General features: G+C 38.5%; 1 protein-coding gene across 2 annotated transcripts; it reads left to right on the forward strand.

The window, feature by feature from the left end:
• Positions 1–590: 590 nt before the first annotated feature.
• On the forward strand, positions 591–5945 carry LOC4335637 (small ribosomal subunit biogenesis GTPase RsgA 1, mitochondrial). 2 transcript variants are annotated; one of them, XM_066309961.1, is made up of 5 exons: positions 591–1283; positions 2639–2860; positions 4362–4577; positions 4740–4933; positions 5514–5945. In XM_066309961.1, exons 1-5 carry the CDS (start codon positions 684–686, stop codon positions 5647–5649), a joined length of 1368 nt encoding a protein of 455 aa, XP_066166058.1. In that variant the 5' UTR covers positions 591–683; the 3' UTR covers positions 5650–5945. The 2 variants fall into 2 exon arrangements, with proteins under 2 accessions (XP_066166058.1, XP_015634817.2); XM_015779331.3 differs by having other exon boundaries at positions 4389–4577.
• Positions 5946–12263: the final 6318 nt, after the last annotated feature.

The raw sequence follows: 12263 nt of genomic DNA on the forward strand, positions 1-12263 counted from the left end.
TGTAGCCACCTTAGTGAATATTTTATAGCTGACATTTAAGAAGCATATGAGTCTGTATTGTTGGATTTGATTTGCTTCTTTAACTTTTGGAACTAGAGTAAGTACCCCAAAATTTAGTCCGAAAATTGGGAGGCTACCAGTATGGAATACATTAAAAAGGTTCATCAGGTCATGCTTAATAACATCCCAAAATTTTTGGTAAAATTCAGCTGGGAAACCATCTGGTTTAGGAGCTTTATTATGCTCCATCGCAAAGATAGCTTTCGGTCTAGTAACGTTCCTGTAAATCCTGCTAGTTGTAGCTCCGCCCCATCAATGATACACCCTGCACCCCGATATCATGGTCCGTATCAGCCAGGGTTTATAAAATATACAATAATATTTTCAGTTTTTGAAACTACGGTATAACTTACAGTAATCACGTGGTTATTACGATAACCGTCGAACCGCTGGGCGACGGTAACCTACTTCGAAATGTTTGGTAAACCACGGTTGTCAGCCAGCCTTACCCCACGGCATCCGCACACCGCACACCGCGAGAATTCCACGCGAAATCACGCGAAAATCCTCGACCCCCCGCGAAACCCCCCGCGTCACCAGAAAAATCCGCCCCCCGGCGTCGCGTGCGTGCGTGCGGTGCGCGCCGCGCCTCACCCAAAAACCCCCCGCCGCGCCGCCGCGAAATGCCGCTCCTCCCCTCCCCCTCCCCCGCCACCGCCGCCGCCGCGGCCACGCTGCCCCACCTCCCCCTCCTCCTCCCGCGCGTCCTCCTGCCACGCCGCGCTTCCTCCCACCACGGCCCCCTCCACCTGCGGCTGCTCCCCGCGGCGGCGGCGGCGCCCCTCCCCCCGCCGCCGTCATCCCCGGACGAGCTGCTCCCGGACCAGGCGACGGGGCTGGTGGCGGCGTCGCAGGCCAACTTCATGCGGGTGATCGTCGGCGCCGCGCCGCGCGGGGTGGAGGGGGCGCGCCCGGGCGGGGACCTGCTGTGCGTGGTGCGCGCCCTCCTCAAGAAGATCCGCCGCCGCGTCCTCGTCGGGGACAGGGTGCTCATCGGGGCCGTCGACTGGGCCGGCGGCCGCGGGGTGATCGAGGGCGTCTTCGAGCGCCGCGCCGAGGTGGCCGACCCGCCCGTCGCCAACGTCGACCGCCTCGTCCTCCTCTTCGCCCTCGACCAGCCCCAGCCCGAGCCCGCTACGCTCACCAGGTTCCTCGTCGACGCCGAGTCCACCGGGATACCTTTCGTGCTCGTCTTCAACAAGGTCGAGCTTGTGGACGACAAGGTAGCCAACAATTGCTTCTTCGATTTCAATTGCTTACTAAATTGTTACCTCTTTGTTGCGCTGTATAGTTCATTCTTCATTGCATTGGTGATTGAACTACGGATTATGATGTACTGATGCTCATTTCGTAATTTGCCATGACATCGTCAATATATAAGAGACAAATGAAATGTTTTCCCCCTGAACAGTGGGGAACGTAGGACCAAATTTTAGGGGGTTGCCAATGGAACGAGGTAAACTAATATAAGTATACATGGGAATATATAGTACTTCCTCCGTTTCATATTATAAGACTTTCTAGCATTGTCCACATTTATATATATGTTAATGAATCTTATAACCTGAAACAGAGGTAGTAGTTGTTAAAAAAATTAGAGAACCAAATTATGTTTTCATTGTTTACCTTTCCTTCTCTCTAGCAAGCATAAACATGTCTACAATTGAAATATATATTATATGCTCGATTGACCAACTGTAGGAGGGGCTTGAGCCCACCGTGCCCCGTTTTGGGATCACCGCTGCCCTTGAAAATGTAGAGGAAGAACTTATTTTCAATAGGGCATTAGGTGTCTTGAAAATGTAGAGGAAGAACTTATTTCAGTTTCAATAGGACATTGGGTGTTGTCCCTGGCGCCTGGTGCGTTTACTTCTTAGGAAGATTGAAGATGGTTGCACTGACTCACTGAGCCAGTGGGACTAATATGCTCAGCACAATAGCATACATATCACTGGTTCAACTTCCTTTTTATCAGAATTGGACATTCATTTCTCTAAGAAAAATTGAAGGGACAAAAGTATATCAGGAACAGCAACCACCTTTTTCTGTTGCTCTGGTGTTCTCATGTTGAATGAAAGAAATGTTATTTTAGCTGTATCAGATGGATGTCGTGTGACTTTCAACTAAATACTTTGTTATGCAAATGTGCCACTACGGGAACCTTTTTGAGTAAAAGACCAAACAGGCCAATAGTAAGCATGGTTGGGACATAATATTGATTCCCTGATTCATCCAACATGTACACATTAATCTAGACATCCTGGGGACCATGTTCCTTTCGATTCACCAAACAATAGTGTTTATGTTCTTTGTGTTTAGCTGATAATGGTAAATGCTAACAATGGGCGCTAAGTTTGATGCTGGTATGTTTACTAAAACACTCAGATGCCTGTACATGAGTACATCTTTTTTACTTAAACATTATATAATTTTCTCCATTATTTTTTAAATCATCATGATGGAATCATAGTTCCACTTGTTTTTTACAGGATAGTCCATTTATTGTGTGCTGTCTCATGTTTTTCCTCACTTCATATTTACATAGTTCAGATCATTACTTATATTAATCTGTATGCAGACCATATCATACTGGAGAGATAGGATGAAGAGTTGGGGATACGATCCACTATTTTTAAGTGTTGATCAGAAATCAGGATTATCCGCTCTTGAAGAAACATTGGAAGGACAGACAACTGTAATTGTTGGTCCAAGCGGTGTTGGAAAGTCCAGTCTGATCAATGCTTTGAGAAGCAACCAGAACATCTCAGAAGAAGATCCCATACATAAACTAGTTGAGCAGGTAGCTATTATGTCATTCATTTCCTTTACCTGCTTCAATTATTTCAACAATTACCCTTCCACTCTGACCTTTTACATTTTTAGTGATTGTTTCTTTGCTCTTTGTTGGGTAACGAATTAGTGATGAGCTCCTCGGACTGCATTTAATGGATTTTAGCTACCCACAAGATCCTGCCTATTGGATTATGAATTTTATTAAACTTTGCATCTTATTAAGAATTGAGGGCTAATTTTGACTTGCAAATGTAGTGTCATCATAGGTTATCTATGGTGCACATGTGTCGCAGAGAAAACGAGTATGCACTTTCTGTTAATAGAATTGCAAGCTGTAGCCTTCTTTTCGTGCAAAAACGAAAGCAACTTGCTGCATATTTCATCAATTAAAATTTCGTGTTATTTCTTATGAGCTTCCTTTTGCACATGCTTTCAGTAATAGGTTTCTTATGGGCGAATAACTGCTACAAGTTTTCAACATTTTCTGATGGGTCTAACATTGATATTTCTGCCTCCACTATTATGATGGATTTTTTTTGGTGGGCCTGGCATGTTTACATATGATTTTTTTTTCATGTTATCACAGAGAAGGTTCCCCTTATCTTTCTACTCCTTTTTATGTGCCATACAAGTAAACCAAATATACAATTGTGACAAATATATGTAGGGACAATGATAACAACAAATCATATAGGCTAAGAAAATAAGGAAATTTCTTCCACAACAAATAGCATATTAGTTGCAATAAGAAAAAAAAAAGGGCTCTCCCACATAAAGAGGTGAATATGCTATTGCAACAAAACATAGTTCCAGCAATAAAAGAAGTTATGATATGCACTAAAGAAAATTCCTACTGCAACAGTCGGAACCGATTTATATATATATATGCCCAGTACTGTCATTCCCATATAGCCATGTTTCATGAAGCAAAGCTAAAACTTCATTGCAACAAAAACGAAGATGGTTTGCAGCAAACTGAAAGATTGAGTGCAACAAGTGGACAAGCTGTTGACAAATATAACCAGTTAATATTTGCTATCGATTTACCTTCTTAGTCTTGTTGTAATGAAGATGATTCTTGAAAGAAATTCTGAATCTTGGATTGGAGTAAAACACATAAATTTAGAACTAAAAGTAATAGATAGTATATTGCATTTTGGGACATGCACTTTACCATCCATGTTGCATGGCTAATAAAAAAAAACCATGTGCTCCCTACTACAGAGTGATCGATTAGTCATTCTTAATAGTTAAATGCTGACAATAATGTTAGGGATTCACACATTATTTGTTAAGTTTGGCTTGGAGAGGCACTAATCGTGCAAAGAATCAGAATGATGTAACGTAACCCACACTTGATATGAACATCCTAGAAATTCTCGACACCTTAGAAATCATACGTCAGTTAGATTTGGCATCTTCTTCTCCTATCATTGTTATAAAATGACGCAAGTTTGTTCCTGTAAAATCTAACAGTGTCAAATCCTTTCTTGATGTGGACACTGAAGTCTCTTTCTTGCGCACATCGCTTTCAGAATAGTAAATGGTTTGGTGAACAACGGGTCGGTACCGTGTCGAAGAAAAGCGGCAAAGGAAAGCACACAACACGTCATGTTTCATTGCTTCCTATAGCTGGTGGAGGTTTTCTTGCTGATACTCCAGGATTTAACCAGCCTAGCCTGATGAAAGTGACCAAGAAGGGTCTTGCAGAAACATTTCCAGAGGTATGTTATTCTATTTATGTGTCGTGATATATGCTTTACAGAATGCTTTCCTTTTTAGATGATCTTCATTTTAGCTTCTGTGCTTGCACAATGTGCTTTTAAGGCCATATCTTTTGTTTGTTATGTCATTTGATTGCTTATTATGTTCATTTGGCTATCCAGATAAGAAAGATGCTTGCAGAGAATGAGCCCTCAAAATGTTTATTTAATGACTGTGTTCACCTTGGTGAGCGTGGATGTGTTGTGAAAGGTGACTGGGAAAGGTATCCATACTATCTACAGTTGCTTGATGAAATCAAAATCAGAGAATCATTCCAGTTAAGAACATTTGGAACAAAAAGAGAGGGTGATGTCAGGTATGCTATCAAGATGTATTTATTTCTTAATTATTTTTCGTGATGGATGTTTCATGCCTTCTCTTGCACTAGTACGGTGTTAGGTTTGATGACTTATGAAGCTAAATTTACTTTTTACACCAATGACAATGTTTATGTTCTTTAAGCCATGGTTTTCAAATTCTATGTCCACCAAGAGTGGCGTAGCTTGGATTTAGAGCAAAGGTGGTCCATCTAGATGTAATGAGCCAGATCAAATGGTGGTCCATATGTAACTTTTTATGATGTTAGGCAATATATATACTATAGTTATAACCTTGAGTCAAATCATAATATGTTTCATGGACCACAGTGCCACCTAGCTAGCTCCACCTATGCAAGAGTGACGGTGCTCCACAAATCCACAATCTATACTTTGTGAGAAAATATATTGATCTGTACTGGCCTTAACTGAAAAAGAAAAAAAATCACATAACTCGCATACGATTTTTCACCTTGATATTGATCTTGTGTCACAGTTTCTATTTAAGATGGGATATTGATATGCTAAATCTTGCTATCCTAAGTTCCTAACAATGAAAACATATACGTCTTGCTTCAGATACAAAACAGGTGTCATGGGTGTAAAGCAAGCAGAGCCTCGTCTTCAACTCAAAAAGCACAGAAGGGTATCAAGAAAGAAGATTAACCAGTCAATTCTTGATGATATTGATGATGAGCTCGACGAAGACAACTAGTTTGATGTCAAGCAGCGGTCTAGGAAACGATGACCTAATTACTTTCTGATCTAACGGCTACAAACATTGGGAACCTATGTATGTGTTGTACATAGCTGGCGTAATCTGTAGCTCCACCATGCCCTTTAACTTGTATGCTGAACAGTGAACACTTGCAAATAGAAATCTGTAGGCAAAGGAAACTGTAGAAATATTTTCCTGTTAATGGCGATGAGTATTTTGTTTCCTGTGATTTGTGACAGAACAGTGAAATGAAAGGAAGCTAGGAGTAAACAAAGAACTAGAATTTCTGAATCTTTAGGAAATGTTCGTTTCAGACTTGAGTGGTCTGTTTATCTGTTTTAGTACGGATAGACTGTTTTTTTTTGTCTGATATGCGTATGTGTCTTGGTTATCATACTGCCGCTGTGTTGAGCGGGCATGTGCACAAACAAGTGCCAAGGATACGAATTTTAGAAAAGATTCACATTTACATGACTATGCAGATTAATCTTATAGATGTGATGGAAGTAGAGAAAACCAATTATTTTCAGCTGGAAAACCTAGAAATCGATTTGGTTTCCATAATGGTCCCTTTAATTTGCAGGAAAAGGAAAGGCATAGGGAGTTTGGATGATTTTAATCCTATAGAAAAAATCATATATAAATATTTGAAACAAATGATTGAATTCTATCATTTTGTTTGAAATTCCTATGAAATAGACAATTATATAGAGATTTTGGAGAAAAATAATAAGAGCTCAAATCTCTGGGACAATCCCCTTAGAGTATCTCTCATATAATTCCTGTATTTTTCCATGGTCTAATCGAATGATCATTTCTGTGTTATAATTTTGTGTTCTTTCCTCTATTTTTTTAATCATGTATTTTGAAGGTGCGACTCGAGCACATGCATTAAGAGCTGAACTTAATTTGAGAGCACATCCATATTTCATCCCTAGACTGTTAAGGATTAAACTTTTCTTTATTTTCTAATGACTCTAAGCAAATGCTACATTCTACCCGGCAATATCCTGGAGAGAAACCTTTCCATGCCTTTCATCTGAAAAAGAAATAAAGGGCATCATATGTGTGCATGTCTGGCCAGGCCGGAACTGATCACACGTCGGACCATTACCTGAACACATTGGTGGCATGGTTTGAGCCTGTCAAATACTTAAATGTTCAGTTAATCATACGCATGCAGAGCTGCAGCCTGCAGACACATCCAAAACCTTTAACTCGCCATCACTGATGTGAACATCTGATGCGACTACGAGTATACTGTATTCGATGGTTCTCTTGTCAGATCAAGCTCAGCATGAATCTGCATGCACAAAACATGCCTTACTATCTTGCTGATGATCGAGAGAGAGAGAAAATAAATTTCGTAAAATTAACGGATACTTGAATTAAATTATCAAAAAAATAAGTTTAAAGTGTTGTACTAAACATTTAGTAGTAATTTACCACGGAAATACATATTTAATTAAGATGAGGTATTATAAAACTACAAATTTAATATTAAAGTTATAATAAAACTACAGGTTTAGTTTGTAAAGTTACACCGTTTATAGCTCCAACATAGAAGTAGTGATAGAGTTTTATACTCTAGGGTCAGTAGTTTTCTGATACTTAGCTTTAAAATAATATAATTTTTTTATAAAGTTAATGCTTAATCTGTAGTTCTCTGATACTGTCATGGTTACGGATAAGGCATACCTCCTATCATATGACTTATGGAATATACGGATACGGTATACCTTCGTGCGTATGATATGATTTTCATATATGATAAGGAAATTAACAAGATATTGTGGAAATTATATTCACAGACAAGTGAATATCATAGTCCTTCTCGGAGAGGATTAGGTTTAGGTTTATATTATATCGTACGGGTCCATAGTTTCCGAGTTCTACTTGGAAACTGAGGTGATTCACGGTATAAAAGGCACACCTCCTAAGGGGTTGGGGGATCGAATCATAGTGCCAACACAACCACCATAGCCTACAAGAGGACGTGAAACCTACCCGCCGGGAGATCTCGTCGAAACCATCTCGACAAGGGATCTCGCCGGTAATCTCGGAATCGCCAGTTCTCTATTGTAATCTATGGTCTTTCCATATTAATCTCATATAAACTGGATTAGGGCTATTACCTTACGAGGGGCTTAAACCAGTATAATCCTTGTCTTCTTGTTTGCTTGAGGTCGTATCGTGTAGATCCTCATACCAACGTACCCTAATACCCTATTCATCCGGTCTAGGGTATTCCCCATCGACAGAGACATCTTAAATACGTAGTTTTCTAATAAATTTAATACCAAGTCTATAGTTTTATGATACAATATCTTCGATCTTTCTCTCTCTCTCTATATATATTTGTGATAGTTTGGTTAAAGAATCTACAATTTTGTGAAATTTACTTGAAAAGACCCGTACAAAAGGAGAAACCTAACGATAATTTTATTGAGAGTAAGAGTGTTATGGAGATTTGAGTATGGGCCGCAGGCAGCACACTTACTACATCTTGCCATATGGTGTATGCACAATTTTAAAATTTGCTAGAGAAATAAACTCGACCAACGGAGAAATGACCACCCCATGGCTTTTTGTTAAGAAGAATAAACTTTTAACCAAACCGGTTGAGTAAAGCCACAAACCTAGGCCCCTGCTCCTACACGAGGGCCCATCCTCTATAGGTCAAATTTTGACACGTATTTTTATAAGGATCGGCAAGTGAATTTTTTTTTCAGTGATGCTACTTGAGCACGGTAACCAATGGATGCCATTTCACAGATATTAGATGAAGAGGCATGGGGAAAACCCCAGTGTGAATTTTATTAAGGGGGTGTTTAGATCCCACACTAAAATTTTACACCATATCGCATCGAACGTTTGAACACCTACATGAAGTATTAAATATATGCTAACTAATTGCACATAGTGCGACTAATTTGCGAGACGAATCTTTTAAGCCTATTGCTCCATGATTTGACAATGTGGTGCTACAGTAAATATTTGCTAATGACGGATTAATTAGGCTTAATAAATTCGTCTCGCGGTTTACCGACGGATTCCGTAATTAGTTTTTTTATTAGCGCCCAAACACCCCATACGACACCCTATATAATACCCAATGTGACACGCCAAAACTTTATACCCCTAGATAACACTCGCTAAGTTGGGTGAACGCAGTCGAGAATAGAGTCGAACGAAGGCCGCGGTCAGCACAACGGCTGCAACTTTGCCATTTGCTGAGTGCTGACGATATACTTATATGTTATCTTCCTGATGAAATCTCCTAACCTGATGCAATGCAACAGCAGCCACCGTACCGCATACATTCTGGCAGTAAATTAAAACAAACTGGCCGGTGAAGTGACGTAATCTCTCCATTAAAAAAACGACAAACCCTAATTTTCTATTCAACGTTTGACCGTCCGTTTTATTTGAAAAAAATATAAAAAAAAATTAAAATGACAAGTCACACATAAAATATTAATCATATTTTATTCTCTAACAAACCATCGAAATCCTAGCCAATCTCGACGGCGAGCTTGGACAGCACAGCTGCGTGGCAGCGCTCGCGCCGCCGCGTGAGGTGCCCGTGCCAGCACGCGCCGGAACGTGGCCACCACCAGCTGCTCGATCAGCGCCCCTAGCTTGGAGCTGACCTGCCCTATGGCTGTTTAACTATTCTCTCCTTAATTTGCTAGCTGCTGAGGTAGCATATGCAGGATTATATATAGTGAGATATACGATAACTATAAACTTATATGAAAGAGAGATAAAGAAAAGTGACGAGAGTTGGTTTTCATGATAGAACTAACTATACACATGTTTTAAGATATTTACGCTAAATTCGTAGTGAGAAAGAAAGATGAGAGAAAAATTAAATTGAGCCAACCTTATAAGTTAATTAATCTACTGTATATGTTAGCTATAACATGAGATAATAGCTATTAGTTAGCTATACTATTAAACTTCTCTGACGCTTCACAAGATGAGGAATAAAAACCATGACATCCAATCATGTGATGCCATATATTAGCCAAAGCCTGAAGTAGTCTCTCCTCCTCCCAACTTGCCCTAGCTTAGCTAGTCCTTTTCAATTCCTCTGTCCTCTTTCTTTTATGTTGTTGAGTGGTGTTAGCTGTGGCAGGGGAGGAGGAGGGAATATTTTTTATTTTTTGCTACCTGGAGTTCATCTTTCTCTTTATTTATTTTTTTCAAGTTGGTATGTATGCATTGCTTCCGGTGGAGGTTCATCTGTCTGTCTCTTTTCTATGATGAGAGCTTTAATATGAAGAGATGTCATGCAACCTGTTCTTTTTTTTTTTCAGGTTCAACCGTCGATAGTGTGTCATGCATCGGGAGTATGGTTCAACAACTTTCTATTCAGAAGATGCTTATATCGGCCATGTTAAATAATTGTTACAATTAATAATGCTCAATCTCATGCTTTTGATTCATAATGTGTGAGTTTAAATAGGGAATGTAGAAAATTGAACTGGTAACCAGTTCTAACATGAATCTTGCATCCCTGCATTACAAATTAAAGGAGCTCAGGATCGACCTTGATAAGTCAGTATGTAAGACCAATTATGTACAAATGCAAAGTCAGAGAATAATTGAATGTCTATACAATTCAGTTGATTTTGTATATTTGTAGTATTTTTATGTTTTTAATATGAAACATAATGAACCATGATAGTATATGAATGACTTGCTTGAGGAACATATAACTAGAAAATATTAGTTCAAAGAAGTTTCCAATTTATTCAACATCATGTAGAACAATTATCATATATATTGTAATGTCGAATTCAAATGGAGATTGACAGCAACTTAGATGAAAAAAACTCAACATGTATTTTTCATGCCAATCTCAGATGCAAAATCAAATAGTGTGGAAACTAAATTTCACAAACACAGAAAAAAATCCTAAAATCCAAGCCGACATGCATGACTGCATCGTTTATGCTATTATTCTTATCACTAAATAGCACCATCTCTGATAAATCTTAAGGTATAGTAAATTGTCAGATATATTACTTCATTTCTCTTAAACGATTGATAATATTCTATGTTTTTGTGGATATTAGGCTTTCCTTTCTGATCTGTTCCTATCCTTTCATCTGCTTTTTCATAGTAGTAGGGCACATTTGTCCCTAGAATTTTCTTCTTAACTTCTGATGTTTGTTCCTGGCTAGAACTTTTCAGCTTGCCTCTGACAAAATGAAAAAGAAAGTCATACAAATATGCATCATTTTGTGCTTTTTTTTTTGTATGTATACGCTTCACCAACTAACTTGTACAAAATAATTCTAGAAGTTTCCATTGCAAAGCTTCTTCATCGACCATGTCACGATAGGATTGTTAAAAAATAGTTGAGCTTTGGAGTATTGTTTTTTAGCTTGGTTTGGAGAAGAGTTGAACATGTGACAGGATGATGACTCAGCACAACAACTAAAAACATTTGTTGTTTTGTTGCAGATGCCACAAAAACTCAAATTCCATTACCTAAAAGTTATGTCACAATTTTCAGTAATCACCATGTCGTATAAAAGAAATTTTCACTGCATGGCTCAGAATACTTACAAAAGATTAATGTAAGTAAACTGTGTAATGTATTCTACGTTGATTTTGAATGCAAAAATTAATTATATGACATGGACTCTTATATAAAAATGAGACGTGGCATTAATATTTCTGTGCTTTTGGGTGTGTAACAAATTTTTAGCATGATATTCAATTTTTAGCTAGTGAAAATCTAGTTTCTAGTTTATTTATTGGATTGTTTCTAGTTTATTTATTGGATTCTATAACTATAAATTCTGAAATCTGGACCGTTTGGGGAGCTGGAGATTTTGGGAGAAACTTTAATATCAGGAGCTGCCCCAACAGGGCCTAATGTCTTAGGATGAAGAGGTAGTCACATTTTTTTTTTCTTTTGAAACCTTTAGTGGTATGTAAGATTGACCACTTATATTTATATGTAGCACAGTGAAACATAATAATTCAAGGGATTAATCTTAAAGAACATAAATAGACAATAAATCGAAAGAAAAACTTCCAGTTAATTATCGTTAAGAAAGTCATCATCATGCAAAAAACAATATATGCACTGTTCTGTCAAATTCATATGGATATTGTACTACGATTTAGATTAAAAGAAACTCAACTCATATGATGACATACTCAAATGCAGAACTCAACTGTACAGGAACTAAAGTTCACAAAAAAAAAAATCTGAACCCCAAGCAGTATGCATAATTGCTATATGCATCTATTCTTACCACTAAATAGCAATATCTCCAATAAATATCAAGATACAGTAACACTATCAGACATATTACTGAAGTCGTTATCAATGCATAATTGCTTTGCACGGCTAGTATATGGATAGCTTAAGTTACGCAGTTGGTTTTGAAGTAAACGATGGGGTTTACATTGCACAACTACTGTTGACATAAACGAAGTGACCATTGCCCTTCGCCTTCGGTTGTTACTCAATTAGAGTAGGAGAGAAATGGATGATTGTTACGCGAGTAATCAATTGTCCATTGTTTTCCCTCTCTTTGACTATTCCTCATATTCTTGAGTAATCCTATAAAATGGACTGATTACTC

This window comes from Oryza sativa, chromosome 4, assembly GCF_034140825.1.
Source record: "Oryza sativa Japonica Group chromosome 4, ASM3414082v1".
Taxonomy (NCBI): domain Eukaryota; kingdom Viridiplantae; phylum Streptophyta; class Magnoliopsida; order Poales; family Poaceae; genus Oryza; species Oryza sativa.